Source organism: Gambusia affinis, linkage group LG04 (assembly GCF_019740435.1).
Source record: "Gambusia affinis linkage group LG04, SWU_Gaff_1.0, whole genome shotgun sequence".
Lineage (NCBI taxonomy): Eukaryota > Metazoa > Chordata > Actinopteri > Cyprinodontiformes > Poeciliidae > Gambusia > Gambusia affinis.
Window position 1 is genome coordinate 29,713,220 of NC_057871.1, and position 18,709 is coordinate 29,731,928.

The following is an 18,709-nucleotide window of genomic DNA, read 5'->3' on the forward strand; positions in this document are numbered from 1 at the left end:
CGCCTGGTCATGCATGAAGTAGAAATGGCTCACTGACTCTAAAAGCTGTAGTACTTTGTCTGGTATGTAGAGAGAGATTTGAGAGACAGTTTTATACGTCTCCATCATCTGTCAGATTACGTCTTTGACCAATCCCAATATTCTGACCTTTCTGTGCCCTGCAAATGGATCAGACCAACTCATGCCAGTCATGTTACTCACATAAAGGCTGCTTATGGTGGAGTAATGTCCAGCAGTTCAGGTTTGCTAGTGGAGCATTTGATCTAATTTGTGTAGCTTCAGTATAAAGTCAAAAAACAAATTAATGATTGTTAACCTGTTGACTGAATCTGCCACTGAACAGAAGTGGGAGGGAATAAGCAGGCTTAATTTAGAGAGAATCCCATGGCTCATCGGCTACTTGGCATGAAAGTTTCATCAGCTCAGCCCCTTCAGGAAGAGAGGAGGGATGACTTAGAGGGTTTGTTCTGGATGGAGGATGAAATGCAAAAAGGCTTACAAGCAAGTCTAAAAACCTCCCCTTAGAATAGAATTACATCTTCACTAAAAATGGTCTGCAGTCATATCTACTGTAAAAAGATGTAATTTGATGGAGTCAGATGTGCTAAATTTGTTAAAGTTGGTCTTCCTTAACAGAAAGTCGTTGTTTATTTGTATCTTTTGCAAGTTACTTGAAGCATTTGCTCCCTCACTAATATCTGGCATACACTATGCCACGTCTGTGTTTCCATTGACCATATATTCACCCAATTTGATATTTAGAATAAATAAAGAATAAATTTGCTTAATGGAAACGCCAATTTCAAGAAAATAAATTTTTTGCTAAAAAGTTTTGGTGTCAAAATTTGGTGTTTTTTTTTGGCCATGTTAAAGTAGTTTTATTTTTCGTATCGCATGAGTCACATGATCAACAACAAGACGTCGCCACTGGCACAAACCATGAAGAAGAAGACCACAGGAAATTTTGGAGGATGACGACTCGCTTATCTTTTAACTCACGTGATTTTAATTGCATTTCTTATCTAATAAAAACACAATTGTGTGTGTTTTTTTATTTTTTTTATTTTACATTGACGAGATATTGACAACATTTTGCATGCATTTGTAATGGAAACAGCTGCTGGAGTTTCCGTAACTCTTTCCAGATGTCTGGATGTCAATGACTTTTTCTCCTTTGTCACTGAATCACTGTAAATCAGGACATGATTGTTTTTTAAGATCTCATAGTCTCCTTGATATTATCAGACAGGATCTGGTTACATGATTATTTGATTCTGCAGTCGTAGAATTGGACCTGATTGTGTGGTTAAGTGAAAGTAAACCACTTAAACACAGGCCATTTGTGAATTGACAAAGAGGCACATTTACTTTAACATGATGTCAGATGAGCCTCGAAAGCTTGTATCCCCCTTTATAGTTTTTCAGATTTTGGTTGTGTTGTGTTCAAATGTATCTGAAAAAAGCAAGAAAAGCAGAAATGTGTAGGAGGATATAGAAAGGAATTGACGGCATATCCGCTCTAACTTGGGCCTGGAGAAATTTAAAATCTACATTATGAAACAGGATTTAGAGAAAATCCCAGTCAGGGGGGACTTTTGGCCTCAGTACAACTAAGGTGATGTACACATGGAAACCATTGTTTTAATATACAAATGTTCTTTTGATTCAACATTTAGTTGATACAGAAAGGATGATCATGTTTCAAAAATAATTCTAGATCGGACAATTCACCAAGTTAACATTTTAGTGGTAATCTATTCAGGACAAACCTTTGATGTCATCCTTCCCACCTTGGACCTGACCTTTCACCCCAAGCGCATCACAGTTTAGGGTGGAATGATATTAGGAAAGCACAATTTGTTAAACCTACTATTGAATGATGCATGATGGCAATATTCTCCCTGAGATGCTAACGTTTAAATCAGACGTGGTTAAAAAGTGAATCCATCCAAGTGACCAAAAATTTTATTGGCAGGCAGGATTTTATTGAACAGGATCTGAAATATAGTAGCTGGCCTAATACCTCTTACAAGCAACTCTTTGATTATTCACACATTGATATTGCACTGACGGTTGTGATTAAATATGTCATGCAGCTTTAATTGAAATTATGTTGTGATTCGGAGTAAGCCTGTCCCAATGAGCAATAAGTCGAATTGCATGATAATTTCCATTTGGATACCAGTCATTACAGAGATGCTCTGCTTTAATTGAATTTTAAAAAAGCAGGGATTTGAGAAATGCTGAAAACATTTGACACCCATTATGAAGCAGTTAGTTTGCACTACCTGACACTTTCCCCCTGTTTTCTCTGTCAAAGCTGAATGATTATTATTATTTAAAATGCAATTTTGGTATCTGAGACTTCAAAATAGATTTTAATTATTGCTGTTTCAGTCGTTTTGTATTTGTTTTAATTTGGAAATTTAAAATGTTTTTCTATTCCAGTGTTAAATGTCATTTAGAAATTTTTGACAGGGTGTACTTGCTTTAATATGGCATTGTTATTATTATTAGTTGAAAATGATCTCAAAATGACAATATCATTATTTATCACAATAATTTCTTAAATGTAAGCAAAATATATTGTGATGAACATCAAAGGAGAAAACAAGTCCTAAAATAATCACATTAAAAAAGCTTTCCCTTAAGGATAAAGTCATTGCTTTAGATTACATTTTTCATACGCAACATCACAGAAGTATCTTGGAACATTCTTCTGATCCTTAAATTTTTCGCCCATGTTAGGTATTTGCTGGTTTCAAATCCTTAAAACTCAGATATGACTCACAGATATCTGGGAACGTGGGGTGTGATGTGAAAACCAAGCGGCAGGGTAATAAGAAGCTAAGTTTAGGAGTCCTTCTATTACACTAGGCTCAACAACGAGGTAGAGGAATTTGAAACATTTTGCCAAGGCTTTGGGAAGGGGGTCGGGGGGTGGCGCGATACTGAGAAAGTTTATGCAAGCATGTGAGCTGGAGGCCTGAGAGGGCACAGGAATGTGGGGTAGAGGTGAGCAAAATGAGCCGACGTGGCTCAAAGGAAGTTCGTTTACCGTCGTAAGCTCCTCAGTGAGCGGCGAGCTACATGTCCACTTATGTCTTGCAGGTGAGGAACTCACTCCGTTTTAATATTGGATTGAGCATGTACTAAATTTTCAATTTTTCTTTACTGTGCATCTCCTGACATTCAATAAGCATCAAAAGGAAAGTGCTTTATTCAAAACAAATAGCAGTGCATTAAAATAATAGACTGTTGAGTTTTTATTGAATAAACTGCAGACTGTGTACACACAGTCGTAAAATACCTGCTGGTCCTGATAGTTGAAAAATCTGCTGGCTGTCTGAGGTCTCAACGGCACCGCCGCTGCGCTCAAGTAGCTTTGAAGAACAAAGCCAGAGGGAAAAGAAAAGAGAAGGGAAAAAAAGCGGAAGGCAGTCTTGGCAGAGGCTTTTGCGTGGCCTGTTTCTTTTTCCTTGTGGCCTTAGGGCAGGTTTTGTTCATGCCTTACTGGGTAGGTTAGTATATGGGAAGGGTGTGACAACTAAATTCTTCAGATTCATCTTTCATCCTCTTTGTCAAGGACTGTTCCACCCAGAAGGAGTTGCGGATAGATTTCCATATGTGCTTTTTCCTTCATCATTTTTTACTCCATTAAATAACGTGTGAACAAGAAAAAAATCTTAGGTTTCCTAAAAAAAAAAATTGCAATCAAATGACAAAAGTCTCCTTCTAATTGTTGGAAGTTCAGGATTAAGTGATCATTTGTATTTTGACATTTTGTAAGCAAAAACTGATCTGTTGTAAAAGTAGCAGTATCTCACAACAGCAATGTCTGTCACTTAAATCACTGAGCTTACAAGCTAATTGTTCTCACCAATCCAAATTCACATCTTCACCTGGTAGATTTTTTTTCTATTTATGTCTTTTATAAACATATAAACTGATATTTTCACTTTTATGTTGGACTCTATTTAATGTTCTGTCTCACTTCAAATACTGTTTAATCACGGTCACACTATTAGCCTTGAGTGGCTTAGCCAGGATTCAATAGATGTTTTGGACCCATCAAAAAAAATTCTTTGACAGCTAGTTCTAGCCTACATTCCTAATTGTCATCATACCCTATGCAGTTGCTCTGTCTGTGCTGTTGAACAGCACAAGAGAATTTGCTGCCAACTGATCTTCAGCTTGATCTTGACAGTTTACCAGCAGACAATAATACTTTCTAGTGTGGAAGTTGCTATGGTGGAAACAAGACTCAATGTCACCCATTTTCATTGTCACTAAGAGGAGGATGGAGAAAACAAAAATGTCAGAAGCTACAAAGGAATCACTGTTTTCTGTGAAGCTCAGGTCAGCTTTTTCTAGGGAAAACATGATGACTGTGTCAGCCATAAGTCAGACACTCATTAACTGTTTAGACCATCAATCCTTTAGCTAAGTGTCAGTAAGTATGGGTAAAAAACAAACAAAAAAATATAGATTTGTAAATAGAAAATAATGTAAGAACCAACGTGTCAGCAGCTTACCTCTCACAAGTCTTTGCTTTTCTTATGAAGGGTGTAGATCCAAATACGAGGTTGCAGTGTTGAGATATGAGTCACATGCCATACAATTACTAAACTATACTACACTATAATCTTCTAGACTATAGTAGTCTTCCTGCCTTTTAGATCTTTTTTTTTGTGATGTTTATTTCATTACAAAAGTTATGCTTTTTTAAATTAGATTTAGATTGAGTTTAAAAGCTCATGAAAAGTGTTGAAGGAATCCATGAGCGACACCAGAGCTTTAAGAAAACTTTGTGTACAGAGTCCTCTCATTTGCATGCTGGTTGTCCTGGTGCTTTCTATCTTTGCCAAGGTGCTCTTAACATTATGGCAGTTCTTTTTTTTTTTTTTTGAGCTGACTCTTTTTGCCTGGCTACATTTTTGTCTCGAATCCCTTTGTTGAGAGAACTGTAATGATGACTGATGATGAGATAGGATCCCAGGACTAAACGCAAGAAAGATAAATTGAAGCAGTGGTGTAAAATAAATGAGCTTTATTCCCCTCATGAGATAACTTTCAGCATTTTGTGAGATGTCATGTGGAGTATATCTCTTTAAAAATATCCATTACCCACGGCTTAAAGTTTGTGTGCATCACATTTCATTTCCGTAAGTTGAAGTGAGCAAACAAAGGCTGAAGCACAATTGAGATACTCTTTGTAAGCTATCGGAAATGTGTTTTTATGGTCTTCTAGAGGCTCCTTATCTAAGCCACCAGTGACTGGAAAGGTCCTAATGGACACAAGGCAGCAACTGAAATTGAAAAACACATATCTGCTAATAATACTCTCCCATAGCAGGATTCATTTTATTAGCCTCAGATAACAGCTCACTCAAACACAACCATAAATTTCTTATGCAATTTATGGAGGTTATTCAAGTGCTTTGACTAACAAAGGCCTTTAAAGGAGCACTGACAGAGCTTCCATTGTCTTGCAGATATAATAGAAATTTTATTATGCCTTCATGACTGTACTTTGTGTTCGTTGAAAAAAATTGGAGACCTTCAAGTGCAATGTTATCTGGGTAATAAACTGTTGTAATAAGAGTGATAGTTTTTCAGTAATTTAAGAGCTTTGCATGAGATGCTGCATTTCCCAAGAAGGGAAAATAACTGTTTATCAGTTTAACCTCTACAGGGGTTTATGGTCACTCAGACCCAACTCACTTTAATATATATATATATATATATGCATAAATATATATATTATCACTCCAGTTTCATATTGTCAATGTTAGAAGCAAATTCTGAGAAATGTCCTCTGTCTTTTCCACACCTACTCACACTTATCCGTCCCCATGCTAGCATGTGCCTGCTGAGCACCCGATGAGTGCTTCCCCAAGTGGAGTTGGACAGGGATAAAAAGTAAAAAAGTAAAAGCAAATTCACTGACGTGAAGTTTGCTTTTAGCTTTTCCAAAAGAAAGATCAACAATGCACTTTAATGGTCCTGGTCACATTCAGACATCTCTCTCCATCGATTGAGAGTCAGTGGCAGCTATACCATCAGTAATGTGTGGCATCCGTCAAGCCCATAACTGTCCAGTTCTGTGTCACATACGTTTCTTTCATGTCGGAGGAGCTGCTCATTCAGCAGTGCATTCAGCCATTGTCATCCCATACCACTCCTATGTGTGTTTGAAAGCTCTTTTGTTTGCTCAGCTGAAGGTTGGAGACCCTTCATGGCAGGGAAATGTAAACAGGAGAGCAATGACTGGTAGTTGTTAATGTGCCACCTTGATATGTTGCAGGAAAGGGTGCGTTGATGAATAAATTTTTCATTTGAAGAATCACCTTTTTTTTCAGTTTTGTGTATTGCTGAAAATAAGCAATAGAGATGCATGATACAGATATGATGCAAACTCTAAAGATTAGTCATTCTTTGTTTGTCTTTATGCCCTAGGTGTCATTCGAACACAAGAACTGCTGGATCATGAGACGACACCACACTACTGGCTAACAGTCTATGCGATGGATCGTGGTGTGGTGCCCCTCTCAGCTTTTGTTGAGGTTTACATTGAAGTGCAGGACGTCAACGACAACGCACCACAGACCTCTGAACCTGTCTACTACCCTTCTGTCATGGAGAACTCCCCGAAAGACGTGTCGATCATCCAGATTAACGCAGCTGATCCTGATTCGAAGGCCAGTGACAGACTCGGCTACAGGATCACCAGTGGGAATCCACAGGGCTTCTTTGCCATCAACACCAAAACTGGTAAGAATTTTGGCATAATTAAGACTATTGTTCATTAGTGGTCGCTGTCCCTTGCCGCAGGACGCTACCTCCATTCTTCAGCTAGCTACTGAGCTGTTTAAAAGTTACTGGCTGGAGCAGAAAAATGAGACTATTCACTTGTGTTAGTTTTGGAGAGTGTAGTCTAGTGACAAGCATACCTAAGCTAGTCACCCAGAGGATTACCTTCTTTCTCTGCTAGCCTGGATAAGATCGTGCTAACATTGGTTAAGCTGGTGTTAGCATTGGCTACGTCCTTGTCACAACAGACTATATCTGTGCCAAAGCCAGCTATTGATCTGATTAATAACAGGCCAGCACCACTTACTAAGTGGCCTGGGTTTGCAAATGAGAAGAAAAGTGCTTAGTTGCATTAGTTTTGGAGAGGCTGGTGACTAGCATCGATTGTTAGCTATCTGCCGAAATACGGAGCTGTACCAACTTCAGCTCCGTGTTATACAATGTGTTCACAGATATTGTATGACAACCATTTTTCATGATAAACCTAGAGTCGTGGGTGACTAGTGCATGCATGCTGGTAGCCAGCCTAGTGACAATAAGTCTGCATATTGGTGGTGAGACAGCACCATGGTCTCACTGTCAGCTTTCAGACTTAGCCATGGTTTTATAGAGTCTGGGGTAAAGATGTGAAAAGCAGACATATCCAAGAATCCATGTACATGTGGTTTCATTTATTAATAACTACACTATCTTAAACTACAAATGTCAGTTCTCCTTATTTCTGTGTCAGATGATACTGTGGACATCTCAAGTTTCATCACTTGAGATGTCCACAGATAAAATGAACCTGAAATAGCTCTTCGGCATCTTTAAAGGCCTTGAATGCAGCGGACATAATGAGCTCTTTACTGTGTGTGACATAGATCACAACTCCAGGCGACAGGTGTCAGTCAAGCTGTTGGTTGTTTGCTTTTAAAACTTTGCGCCGTCTGAGCAGCGTATTTTTACCCACAAGAGTGGGCAGAGCCTTTGGGGTTTTTTTTCGCTCTGACACTCTAAAGTGTGTTCTCACATGGTTCTGTGGAAGTGATGTCACGATTAATATTTCAGTGAGTTCTTTTAAAGCAGATCAGGCAGCTTGTGTTTTGTGGTAGAGCAGGAAAAAGAGCTCTTGATAGATGGAAAATGAAGCTTCATGTAAAAACAAACTTCTCTGATAAATCCACGTGGTTTTAAAGCTACGGAGAAGATATGCAATTTATTAAGACTACTGGCTTGTTTAGAAAACATTAGTCTTTCCTGCCTAACCTACAGTAGTATTGATATGATATATTAAGTGTCATAATGTCTCAAAACCCCACCTGAAGAACGATTTACCTTTGTATTGATCTAAACGTTGGGCTGAAAAGAAGACTTCTATGTTTTCTCAGATTATTTATGAAAAGAAAACAGATTCATCAGAATTATTAACAATTAAATTTAAGTTATAGAACCAACAGACAAAAATCAAGTTTACAATGCTGTAAAAAAAATAGTATTTTACAAGTGTTTTTTTTACATTGCATAAACGAGCTAATGCTACTGATTCAATAAAACAAAAGTGAATAACTAAACTAAATCTGGCTGAAGCAAAATATTTCAAATTCTTTTGTGTTACAAACGTAATGGTTACAAACTCCTTACAGTTAATGTATTTTTGACTGCAAAAATTTAAAATTTAGCTTGTCATCTCTAAAGAGACCAAGCTTTTGCATGTACTCCAAATTGTTCAAGAACAGCAGCTGACTTAATTTGGGTATACCTTTTCAGGCGTTTTTGGTGATTTCGAGGGCGAGGGCTAAGGAGTTACAAACCAAAGATAAATCATCAAAAGTGTAAAAAGCTGCTCACATTTTTATATTGATTATCCATCCATCCATTATCATACACGCTTATCGTATTGGAGTTGCCAGGGGTGTTGGTGCCTATCTCCAAGTATGGAGTCCATGGATTCAGAAATTTGTTAAAAACAAACAGAACTTTACTCAAAATTAGAAAACGTAGCAGAAACTTAACAAATTTGGAAGACCAAAAGATACATTTCCTCAGTAGCAAGGACTTCTTAGGAAGGAGACGTCACGAGGAACTCTTCACCGAATCAGAAGTGGTGATGCATTAAAAAAAAAACCCCCAAAAAAAGTTTGACCACAAAATCTGTGCTTCTTTCACATCCACTCAAAGATACAACTGTATGTGGCTACAAAGTATGAACAGCAGCCTTCATAACTATAGTGGTGTTTGTTATATAAGCAAAAATGGCTTGGCAGTTTAGAAGGTCAGAAAATCACGGATTCTTTTCAGATTCTCTTTTAAGAGAGACGCTCTAAAAGCTAATCCAAAGCTTCCACTGGGGTTAAATCTAAAGTGGACAGGAGGACAAAGAGGCTGCACAGAGAAAGGTTAACAAAATTACGAGCTGTGTGCTGCAGCCCACTTGGTTGAATAGAGCTGATCAGGAAGCTGAAAGCAGGAGGGGTGTGTGTGGAGGAGCGGGGGGGTTGCAGAGCAGCAGTTGCTCCAGTTCGTCCTTGCTGATGTGTGTGGTCTTGTTTCTCAAGGTAGTCACATCAACAAACTGGAGTTATTTTGGTTGGAAGTGGCGATGGGAATTTTCAGACCAAATAAGGATTCATTATTTAAGTTACCTCCCAAAGCAGAGTTGCAGAGATTCTGGACTCTCCATGACAAGCAGGGAGAGAAAAAAAAGATAAAGAATAAAGTCGTGAGGACTTTCCAGTTTGCACATATGGTTCATGTTCTGTCTGCATGCATAACAAAGCTCAGCTTCGGCATGCTGATAAAAGTAATAACAAATGAATATATCTGCTAAAAAACAGTTTCAAAGCTTTTGAGAAATGTATTTAGGCTTTTCTGTTTATATTGAGAATCAACCCAGGATAAAATGAGATTATGGCATGAACAATTATTGTCTCCCATCTATCCACAGATATGACATTGTGTTTGGATTTCCCCTGAAACAGGCTTTCTTTGTTAGTGCTAACAGATTTTCATAAACCATCACTTATTCAGCAATCAGATGAAGGTTCCTACCCCACATATAAATTTCAGATTATGTAATGAAGTCCCTGCTCACTTCCACCGTAGGCAAAATCTCTTTACAGTGAAAATTTTAAATCTACTAAATATTTTATGACTGTCAGAGGAGCTCACTGAACAAAGGAAAAAGGAAAACATAACATAGAAGTAGAAGGATAACACCTATTCATGCATGTCAAAGCATGTTTAAACTTTTATCAGCGGGATACCGGCGACGCTCACAGTGAGTTTGACTAACGGTGCTTCACAGAGAGGAAGCCTCACCGAATCACTGCTCTCTCTCTGAGATTTAGTTCTTTTCTTTCTTTTCTTTTTTTTTTTTTTGCGAGTCTGCTGCATGGAGCAAAGTGTTGGGAAACTAAAAAAGACAGTAACAAGTGTAAGATTTACTTTACAATAGGAATTGAGAGACAGAGCTTTTTCACATTTAGTCATGTTACAAGAATCAATTCACTTTTAGAGATTTTCTGCCATTCACTATAACATTCATTTTTTTTGGAAAATAATGAATAATTGTTTTTTCTCCCAAAACTATTTACATCCACGCCGCATTTACTGAATTTCTCCACTCAGGGACAAATGAAGTACTCTGCGGTTCTGTTCTGTTCCATTCCGTTCTGTTCTGTTCCATTCCGTTCCGTCTCCTGTGGTAGGACACTCGTCATCCACTGTGACTGAACTTAAATCTGGTAAATATGGCTGCGTCTAAAGCTGGTAGTGACAGCTGCAGTTTTGTTGACAGGTGACTCTCCAAAGCAATGACTCAAGCAAGCTGTCATGTTCATCTGAGTTCAGATGCACATGACAATTTTCAGCTACTTGTAAAAAGCATGTTGCAAACCACACATCTTGTCCCTCCACTTCACAATTATTTGTCTTTACAGACAATCCCCCCCAAAAAATGGGGGTATGAATGCTTTTGCAAGGCACGGTGTGGGTTTACTTCTCCCACAAAACAGGGAATGATTACAATCATTTTTAAAAATGAATTTAAATCTGCGGTATTAACCAACGCAAAAATAGTCCCAACACCTCCCCACATCTTAAAGTCCATGCAGCAATCTCGCCGCATATTACTCGTTTTTTTTTTTTTCTTTTGGAAAAGATTTAAATTTACTACATGCATCTCTGTAATTATACCTTCTAAATTTGCATTGAAGGCACAGGCAGTGTCCTGGCACATCTACAAAGGGGAGGGAAAAAGGAAAAGACATACAGGGCTGTGTTTTTGTGCGGCTTCTGAAACTTCATAGACCTGTGTTCCAAGCTAAATAGATCTATCATGGGCCATGGTCTGCTGCTGCCGGCTCTGCCCTCACATATATACAGCACAAGCACTTCACGCCTTGGGTGGTGCTGGTCAACCTTTTTTTTTATTATTTTATTTTCCCTTACAGATTCACTAAAGCCTTGGATAAAAGTAATTCTTTTTGCCAAGCTCCCTAAATCTATTTTGTCGTGTAAGTGCAAGCCCAGCTCGTCGACCATTTTTCATGTATTTCGTTTCACATTTTTGCCGCCGCCATCGTTGGAAAATGCAAAACAAAACATCTTGATGTAACCTCGCTCCTAAAAGAGTCCCAAAGGGGAAGAAAACCTGAGCTGCACAGAGAGAAAATGATCCCTGTCAGCTGCATGAATTAGCTTTTCTGTATCAGTTCCAGATAGTTGAATCTGAATATTGTGCCAGTCTCACTTTTGAAAAGAGTGCTTTTGAATCAGTGCTGATTCATCTGCTCACATCTTATCCCCTCCAACAGTTGTTTTAAGCTCTTCAACTTTGATTGGACGCCTCAGGACCAATGTTCTTACAGTTACTAAACTCACACAATTAAGAAAGCATTTCTGTGAAATCCAATAAATAAAAAGAGTGATTAATGGGGTAAAACTGTGGCTAACCGGAACTATATTGTGCGTTTATAGAACCACCTAAAACATACCGGGATTATAGATATAATATCTGTCATTTTTGTGTTTATGAATCAATTTTTTTTTACTGATGTGAAATTGACACAGGTGGTTTAAGTCAGCCACTCGCAAATTACTTCACTTCGTGTCAGTCTACAAAACGGCAGCAGCAAAAGTTGGAAAAAAAACTTTGGTTTAAGTCATTTTAATCCTTTTTTTGAAAATGGTATCGTCTGTTCGGAAGTAAACATAATTCCAATATGTTACTTTCTGAATTCTGCACCTAAAAATTAACCAAAGTGTGACAAAATGAAAATTACTACTGTAATTACTAAATAAAACTCAAAACTATAATGAAAAATCCAAAACTGTTCTAACCCTGCTAAGGAGAACTGAAACGGGTATGTTGTCAGTTTATTTGTCTCAGTGGGATCTTAGAAAAATAAACTGATTTGTTTCTCAGTGCTAGTGGTTGAATGGATGAAGATTCAAAGGAAGATTTAACACTTTGGGGGTGAAAGTAGAACAAAACACAAAAAAATACTTTCAGATGGCCGGCCCGCCTTTCGTCGACTTTTATTTTCTCTTCAGGCTGATATGTCAGCATTCCGAGCTTTCTGGGGTTGTTCAGGCAGGTTTTTCACCTTTCTTCTGTGGGAGAGTGAGCAGTGTTCATTACCCGCTGAATCATTTCCTGCCTCCTCTGAAATGCCTGTGCTCTGCAACAGACTTTGACCTAAGGTGTTATGCCAGTGCACACATCTGTGTTAAGAAGGAGTGCCAGTGCAGAACAGGCAGTCGGAATCAACATCCACACACACACACACACACACACACACATGCATGCCCACACAGCAGGAAGCTTACTATACCTGATCAGAGGAGTTAAAGCTGCAGCAAAGATTTTTATGATTTGTTTCCTACTCCACTAAATGCTCATGATCATTATGCTACTTCCTGTTATTGCTATACAACCTATACATAAAGCATTTGGACTATCTTTATCTACCCTAATAGCCCCAGAACTGACTAATTGACTTTTTCTAATAGATTATCATTAATCTATGACATGCAGACACGTGAGATTTATGGTTGGTGCCGATGAAAACCTCACTTTAGACTGAAGGCTTATTGCTGTCGTCAGACTGTCAGGCTCAGCTGATAAGAACTCGTATCTGATCAGATATCTCAGCATCTTACCTTTAAATGGCTCCTTTAACTCCAATCAAAACAACAAGCTAACATACACTATATTAAAGGCATTTTTTTCACACTGTCTGATGTGAAATCAGAATAAGCATTCCCATTTTAGGCCAATTGCGATTACCATCTTTTTTTATATACATATTTGCTAAGTGCCAGAATAATGGGAGAGGTGGTTTTTTTAAAACACAATTTTTATTACAGAATACATTTCATTATTATTTGATACCACTGACCTTAAACTGCTTGACTCAGGGTAGCCCTTTTGGGTTTCCTTCTACAAGCTTGTGAAGGAGAATACACCCACATTGCGGTCTTATCTGTGGTTTAACAAAGCAGTGGCCACTGTCAGGGGAAGGGAGATAGGAAAGGCATACTTCCAACAACTTCCTGGTGTTTCCGCTAATTTGACAGCAACCGCTTTTCACTGCTCTCTGGAGACATTTGTTTGCTGCTAGTGGCCTTTATTCATCTGTTGCTCAGCAGGAGAAAGGGTAAGGCCATGACTTAAGCCTCTGTGTGCTGCACAGTTTTACCACTGAGCCACATGGTACCCAAGTTATTAGTAATTTTCCCAGTATTTTAGGTTTTCCACATAGTGCCATCTTATAGCACAATCAAGTATAAGTTACTTTCACTTTTTATAAAAATGTTGAATATATCACATATGACTTAGAGTGTGAGAGTGGGTCGTACATGGGCATTATTGGCAACACTAAGACCATCCTGCTGGCTCTGATTGATTGTTTCTGGTTAGTACTTAGAGAAGGCAGAGGAGCTCCACTTTTTTCACAGATTATCTGTCTTACACTAACTACACTGTCATAACATGGTGACATCCGTCCATTATCTAACTCACTTATCCCTAGTGGGGTCATGAGGGGTGCTGGTGCCTATCTCCAGTGGTCAGCGGACGAGAGGCAGGGTCACCCTGGAAAGGTCACCATTCCATCACAGGGCAGTACAGAGACAGACTGGACAAACACCCAGGCACGCACACACACTCACACCTCATCAATAAACCTGAGAGTCACAAGCCGGAGTACCCGGAGAGAGCACACGCATGCGCAGGGAGAGCATACAAAGTCCATGCAGAAAGGCCCCGCCCTGGGAGTCAAACCCAGGACCTTCTTGCTGCAAGGCAACAGTGACGGTTTTAACAAATACGTAAGAAACATATTTTTAATAGGAGTTACATACTAAAAAATGGATGCAGGTAAAGTTCAGTCCCACTGTAAACAGTCTCTTTTGACACTGTTCATTTTCTTATTACCTTAATGTGTTTATAAAGGTATCTACTGTAGCTTATGCAGACCTGCTTATTAGTAGTAATCAATGTTTCTGAAGCGGGGATTAGTTTAGCAGCCAAGCATTGCACAATAAAAGTGAACATTCAGCATTTCCCGGTTGGCTGCATTTAATAAAAAAGAAGAAAAAAAGAAACAAAGAAAGGAAGAAAGCGGCTCCTACTTCTACCACAACGGTTTGGCTTTGTATTAGTCTACCACTGACTGATTTTTGCACCACATGGAAATGTGTGCAACTCTTAATGTTGCTAATCACAGTGACAGTGTGCCAAGACAAAGCACACCAATGGCCTCCAGGATGCCCAGATCCCCCTCAGGTCTCCAGCTGAACACTCGCGGTAGCTCTGGAGGACATGGTGGAGAGTGCCACTGTTCCTTCACTGTTGTTTTACTCCCCGTCTCAAACCAGCATGGCTGTAATTACTGTCAGCCCAAGTCTCTATGTGTGTGTATGTGTGTGTTCTTCTTTGGTCAGCCCTGGCTCTAAAACCAGTTATTTCACGGTACTTTAACGTTTAGGTAGTGACAGAAAGGTATGCACCTTTATTGACTAGAGCAACAGTTGCCAACAGATTCTTGAGTCCTTCTCTGGTGACTGTCTGGCCTTGCTGGATTAATAACTTTTTGGAGAGTTTAGCTGTGAATAATTTCCTGAAAGCAATATCAGTAGTTGAATATTACAGATCCTACAGTGGTACATAAAGGAGCCAGCTGGGAGAATATCAAACAAAAATGCACCAACAGCCAACACGAGTATATCAAGCCAAAACACGGGCTTGGTTTACAGCAGCCACAAAATCAGGATTTCATTTTTGACTCGGCTGTAACTGACTTTCCATTGTGGGGAACATGAAAGGCTGGAAAATAACCCACTGCTGCACAGAAACATTTCTGTTCTGTTTGAATTTTTTTGTTGTTGTTGTTTTGTTTTGTTTTGTTTGTGAGTCGACAGACAGCTCTTTGTTTTCTTACAACATATCCCCATATGTCCTGAGCAAAAGGAAACTCTTCTGTAGTCTATTACGGAGTTCAAGAACTTATTGTGTTGTTTTATTTTTCTTTAATTTTCAGTAAAATGGAGTATTTCAGTCCAATTTATTTTGGCTTCACTTTGTTCCTTTGTTGTGGGTTTAGGATTGGCTTGACAGAAACCTCAGGACACCTTCAACAGAATTCAACCTTCACAATAATAAATAAATAAATATATATGCATATGTATTCAAATTCATCAAATTCAGTGATGGTCATACTAAGCTGGTTTCAGTTAAAGTTGCTTGCGTTGGGCTCAATGAATGCTACGCCTCAATAAAGGCGTAGCATCGAGTGGGCTAGTTCTCCGGCTCAGCATTTCAGCTGGTTTTTTTTGTGAAGTTGTTGATTATACTGCAAGTGTCCCTCACCAAACTCGGAGAACAGCACGGCACAGTGTAACTACCAGCAGATGAATTTACCCAAAGGAATTTGGCTCCAAAATGTTACAAAAACTGCCTAAGTGCTTGTGTTTAGCAGCTTAATGATACACCCAGCACACCATGCCAAGGTCAAACAGATTAAAATAAGAATTTGGGGAAAACTAATAGTCTTTTCTTTTCTTCAAAAATCAAGTAAAAGTTTCATAAATCATTCATGCACAAATTGTGAAATAGTCTCTCATTTTAGGATGACAATAATAACTTAAACTTTACCAAAGTCTCAGTCTGACAGAATCTGGGTTGCATCTTGATTTGTTTCAATTACAGAAAATCTCATGGCTCAAGCTCTGCCTTTGTGAGAGGTCAAACTTTTCAACTGGTTGAATAAACTCAACAGTTAACATCACATCAGTCCTGACTGATGTGGAGTACTTTATTAAACTTCAACGATTCTATCTATAAGGAGTAAAATGTCTGATGGTTTGGTTAAGATCCTGAAAAGCTTCCACTCTGTGAAGAACTCATCCCAGTCATTTTAAGTTGTTTTGGGTAATATAAAAATAATTTATATTTTTCTATTAGGTCTAATGTTACTTAATACTTTGGATTCTTCATAAAGAAATTAACATTAATAAAATCAATACTCATGGCAATGACGGATGTGAACAATTACATAATACATATTCATAAATTATCCATGGCGCCAGCGTTCATCGATCAGTCCGTGTTTTATTCAGATGTTGAAGCAACAAGCTACTTGGGAGTGAGTCTGTATGCAGCGTTTTGGGGAAATTATAGTGGGAGATATTACAGAAGAGTTTTGGATTCAAAATGTTGGAATGACACGCAGCTTTTTATGAACTTTGTGATGCTGTGAGAGCTCTGGTGGAGCCAGCTGAACATTGCCCAAAAAAACAAAAACAAACCATCATCTTCCGACTACTTCCTGTCGTCTTCTTCATGGTTTTCACCAGTAGTAACATCTGGCTGTTGATCATATAACCTTTGTGATGTGACAAAAAGTTTTTTCCATTGCCCTTTTGCAAAATGCATCTAATTTGATAAAACCCACCTCATTTCTAGCGCAAAAACCTTTGATTGAAAACAGATTTGTTGATATTGGCGTTTCCATTGAGCAAATTTTTTCTGTGTAATTTAAGTTTGCGTAATTTAATGGAAACATAGCTGCAATTTGAGAAGGCATAAATTCTTCTTCATATCCAGCTCTTTGTTCTCTGCTCTCTAACAAGATCTTATTTCAAACACCTTCTCATCCATACAAGCGGCTGTAACCAGAAGGAATATACAACCTGTCAACACATTTGAAGTGTAAACTACTCCAATCACAAGCTTGAGTTTATGCAGTAAACGCTCGGCATTTGTGTATTTCGCCAGCTTCGTTCAAATTTTCTTTCACGTAAAGGATTGACGTGCGGATTATTGTTTATGTTTGTTATTATAATATTTGTAGCTTTAACGGCGCCCACGTTAATGCTGATTAAGCAGCAGATAAATAATATATCAGATTTGGTGTGAAAAATGCCATCTGTATTCCACTGCAGAGTTCATGTTAAGTGAAGAGTTGCCTGACGCAGCGCACAGGGGAGGCAGAAAACACGATCATCCATCATCTCCGGTCTTGCTGGAGCACATGAATAATTGGTCAGTGTGGCCTGTTTTGATGCGGCACACCAGAACTATTTGTTTTGATGATAATTCTCGAGACACCGTGCAACATGGCAAAGAATAATCTCAGCGTGAACCACACATTTACTCTACATGATTTGTGATGTCACTGCTGGAACATCTTGTTTCCCCAACTGTGCGCTGAGAGAGAAAGAAATTTTCTATTTCTCTTTATGTACATTTTTTTAAATTTAAATTTGTAATGTAAGTCGCAGCTTTTGCAAAATGTAAATTAGGCCAGTGGTATTGGAAAGTAGAGCAAAAAATATACAGAGGTTGCACCTTCAAGAATAAAATTTTTCTGAGTAAATATGCGGGGACTTACATCTTAGCAGCTCACTCTGAAGATTAAATAAAGCCCAAGACCGAGAGGATTATATAAAGGGGGGGAAAAAAGAGCCTCTCTCATATCCCTCAATCTCGGTGCAAGGCATGGTTATTTCTGTGGACCTATAAGTTGTGGCCAGCTATTCTTGTTGCAGGCATATGTGCCACTGATGGGCTTGGGTTTCCGAAATCCTTTGCTTTATGCTAATCAAATGCACTGTGGCAGGCATAAAACTCCGGTGCGGTTGGACTTGGCATGCCTACTCTACACTCAGTCTCTACAAAGTTGCAATTACAGTGGGAGTGAGTGCTGAACGCTGCCTATAATGGAGAATGGAGCAATACCCTTCCACCCCCCGCTCTTTCTGCTCATGCCTTGTTTGTGTCTTTGGTGCAAAATTACATTAACAAGAAACTCAAGACTCCAGTTTGTACTTTCACTATTAAGCTTCTCTCTAGGCTTGATGTCACATGACATCAGTCAGCTATTTTTTAAATCAAATGAAAGAAGTCCATTACAGCATCCAAACTAACAGCAGAAGCTTTTCTGAACTTTCTGTGGTGTCTGATGTCTGACCGAGCCATCTATTTATTCAGCTTGTGGAGAAACTAAAAGTAGGGTGTCAGGCCTGCGCCGTTGTATGGGTACTATTTGCAGATCTTTGTGATATTTCACACATGTCTCAGTATAGGGAGTGGGGGCTGTCTAGCAACGGAGAAGACCACAGGCAAAGTGCTCCCCCCAACTCAGACATGTCACTCAAACTGATGAGGTAACCAGCGGGGTTCGGATTAGTTCACCCTACGGTGAGCTGTAGCATTGTTAAAGTTGTTTTCACCTCTTTTTTTTTTTTCCAGTCAGATGCTGTTGCCATCACTTTCTACCATCGCAGTGTTTGTCAGCTGTTGTTCCTTCCTGACTAGGAAGAAACAATTAATGAAAATGACAATGATTTCTTACTTAGTGGCATTGTTTTACAAAACATACTGCAAAAAACGACTCTGCCAGGAATGGCT

At 38.8% G+C, this 18,709-nt stretch overlaps 1 protein-coding gene across 7 annotated transcripts in view; it reads left to right on the forward strand.

Annotated features, from left to right (window-relative positions):
• fat1a (FAT atypical cadherin 1a) overlaps positions 1 to 18,709 on the forward strand; it is a 95,726-nt gene that overhangs the window by 19,427 nt on the left and 57,590 nt on the right. For all 7 annotated transcript variants that reach the window (XM_044112914.1, XM_044112919.1, XM_044112920.1 and 4 more), the window contains exon 3: positions 6,460 to 6,774. In XM_044112914.1, the coding sequence (XP_043968849.1) occupies positions 6,460 to 6,774 (315 nt within the window). The remainder of the gene's footprint in view (positions 1 to 6,459; positions 6,775 to 18,709) is intronic.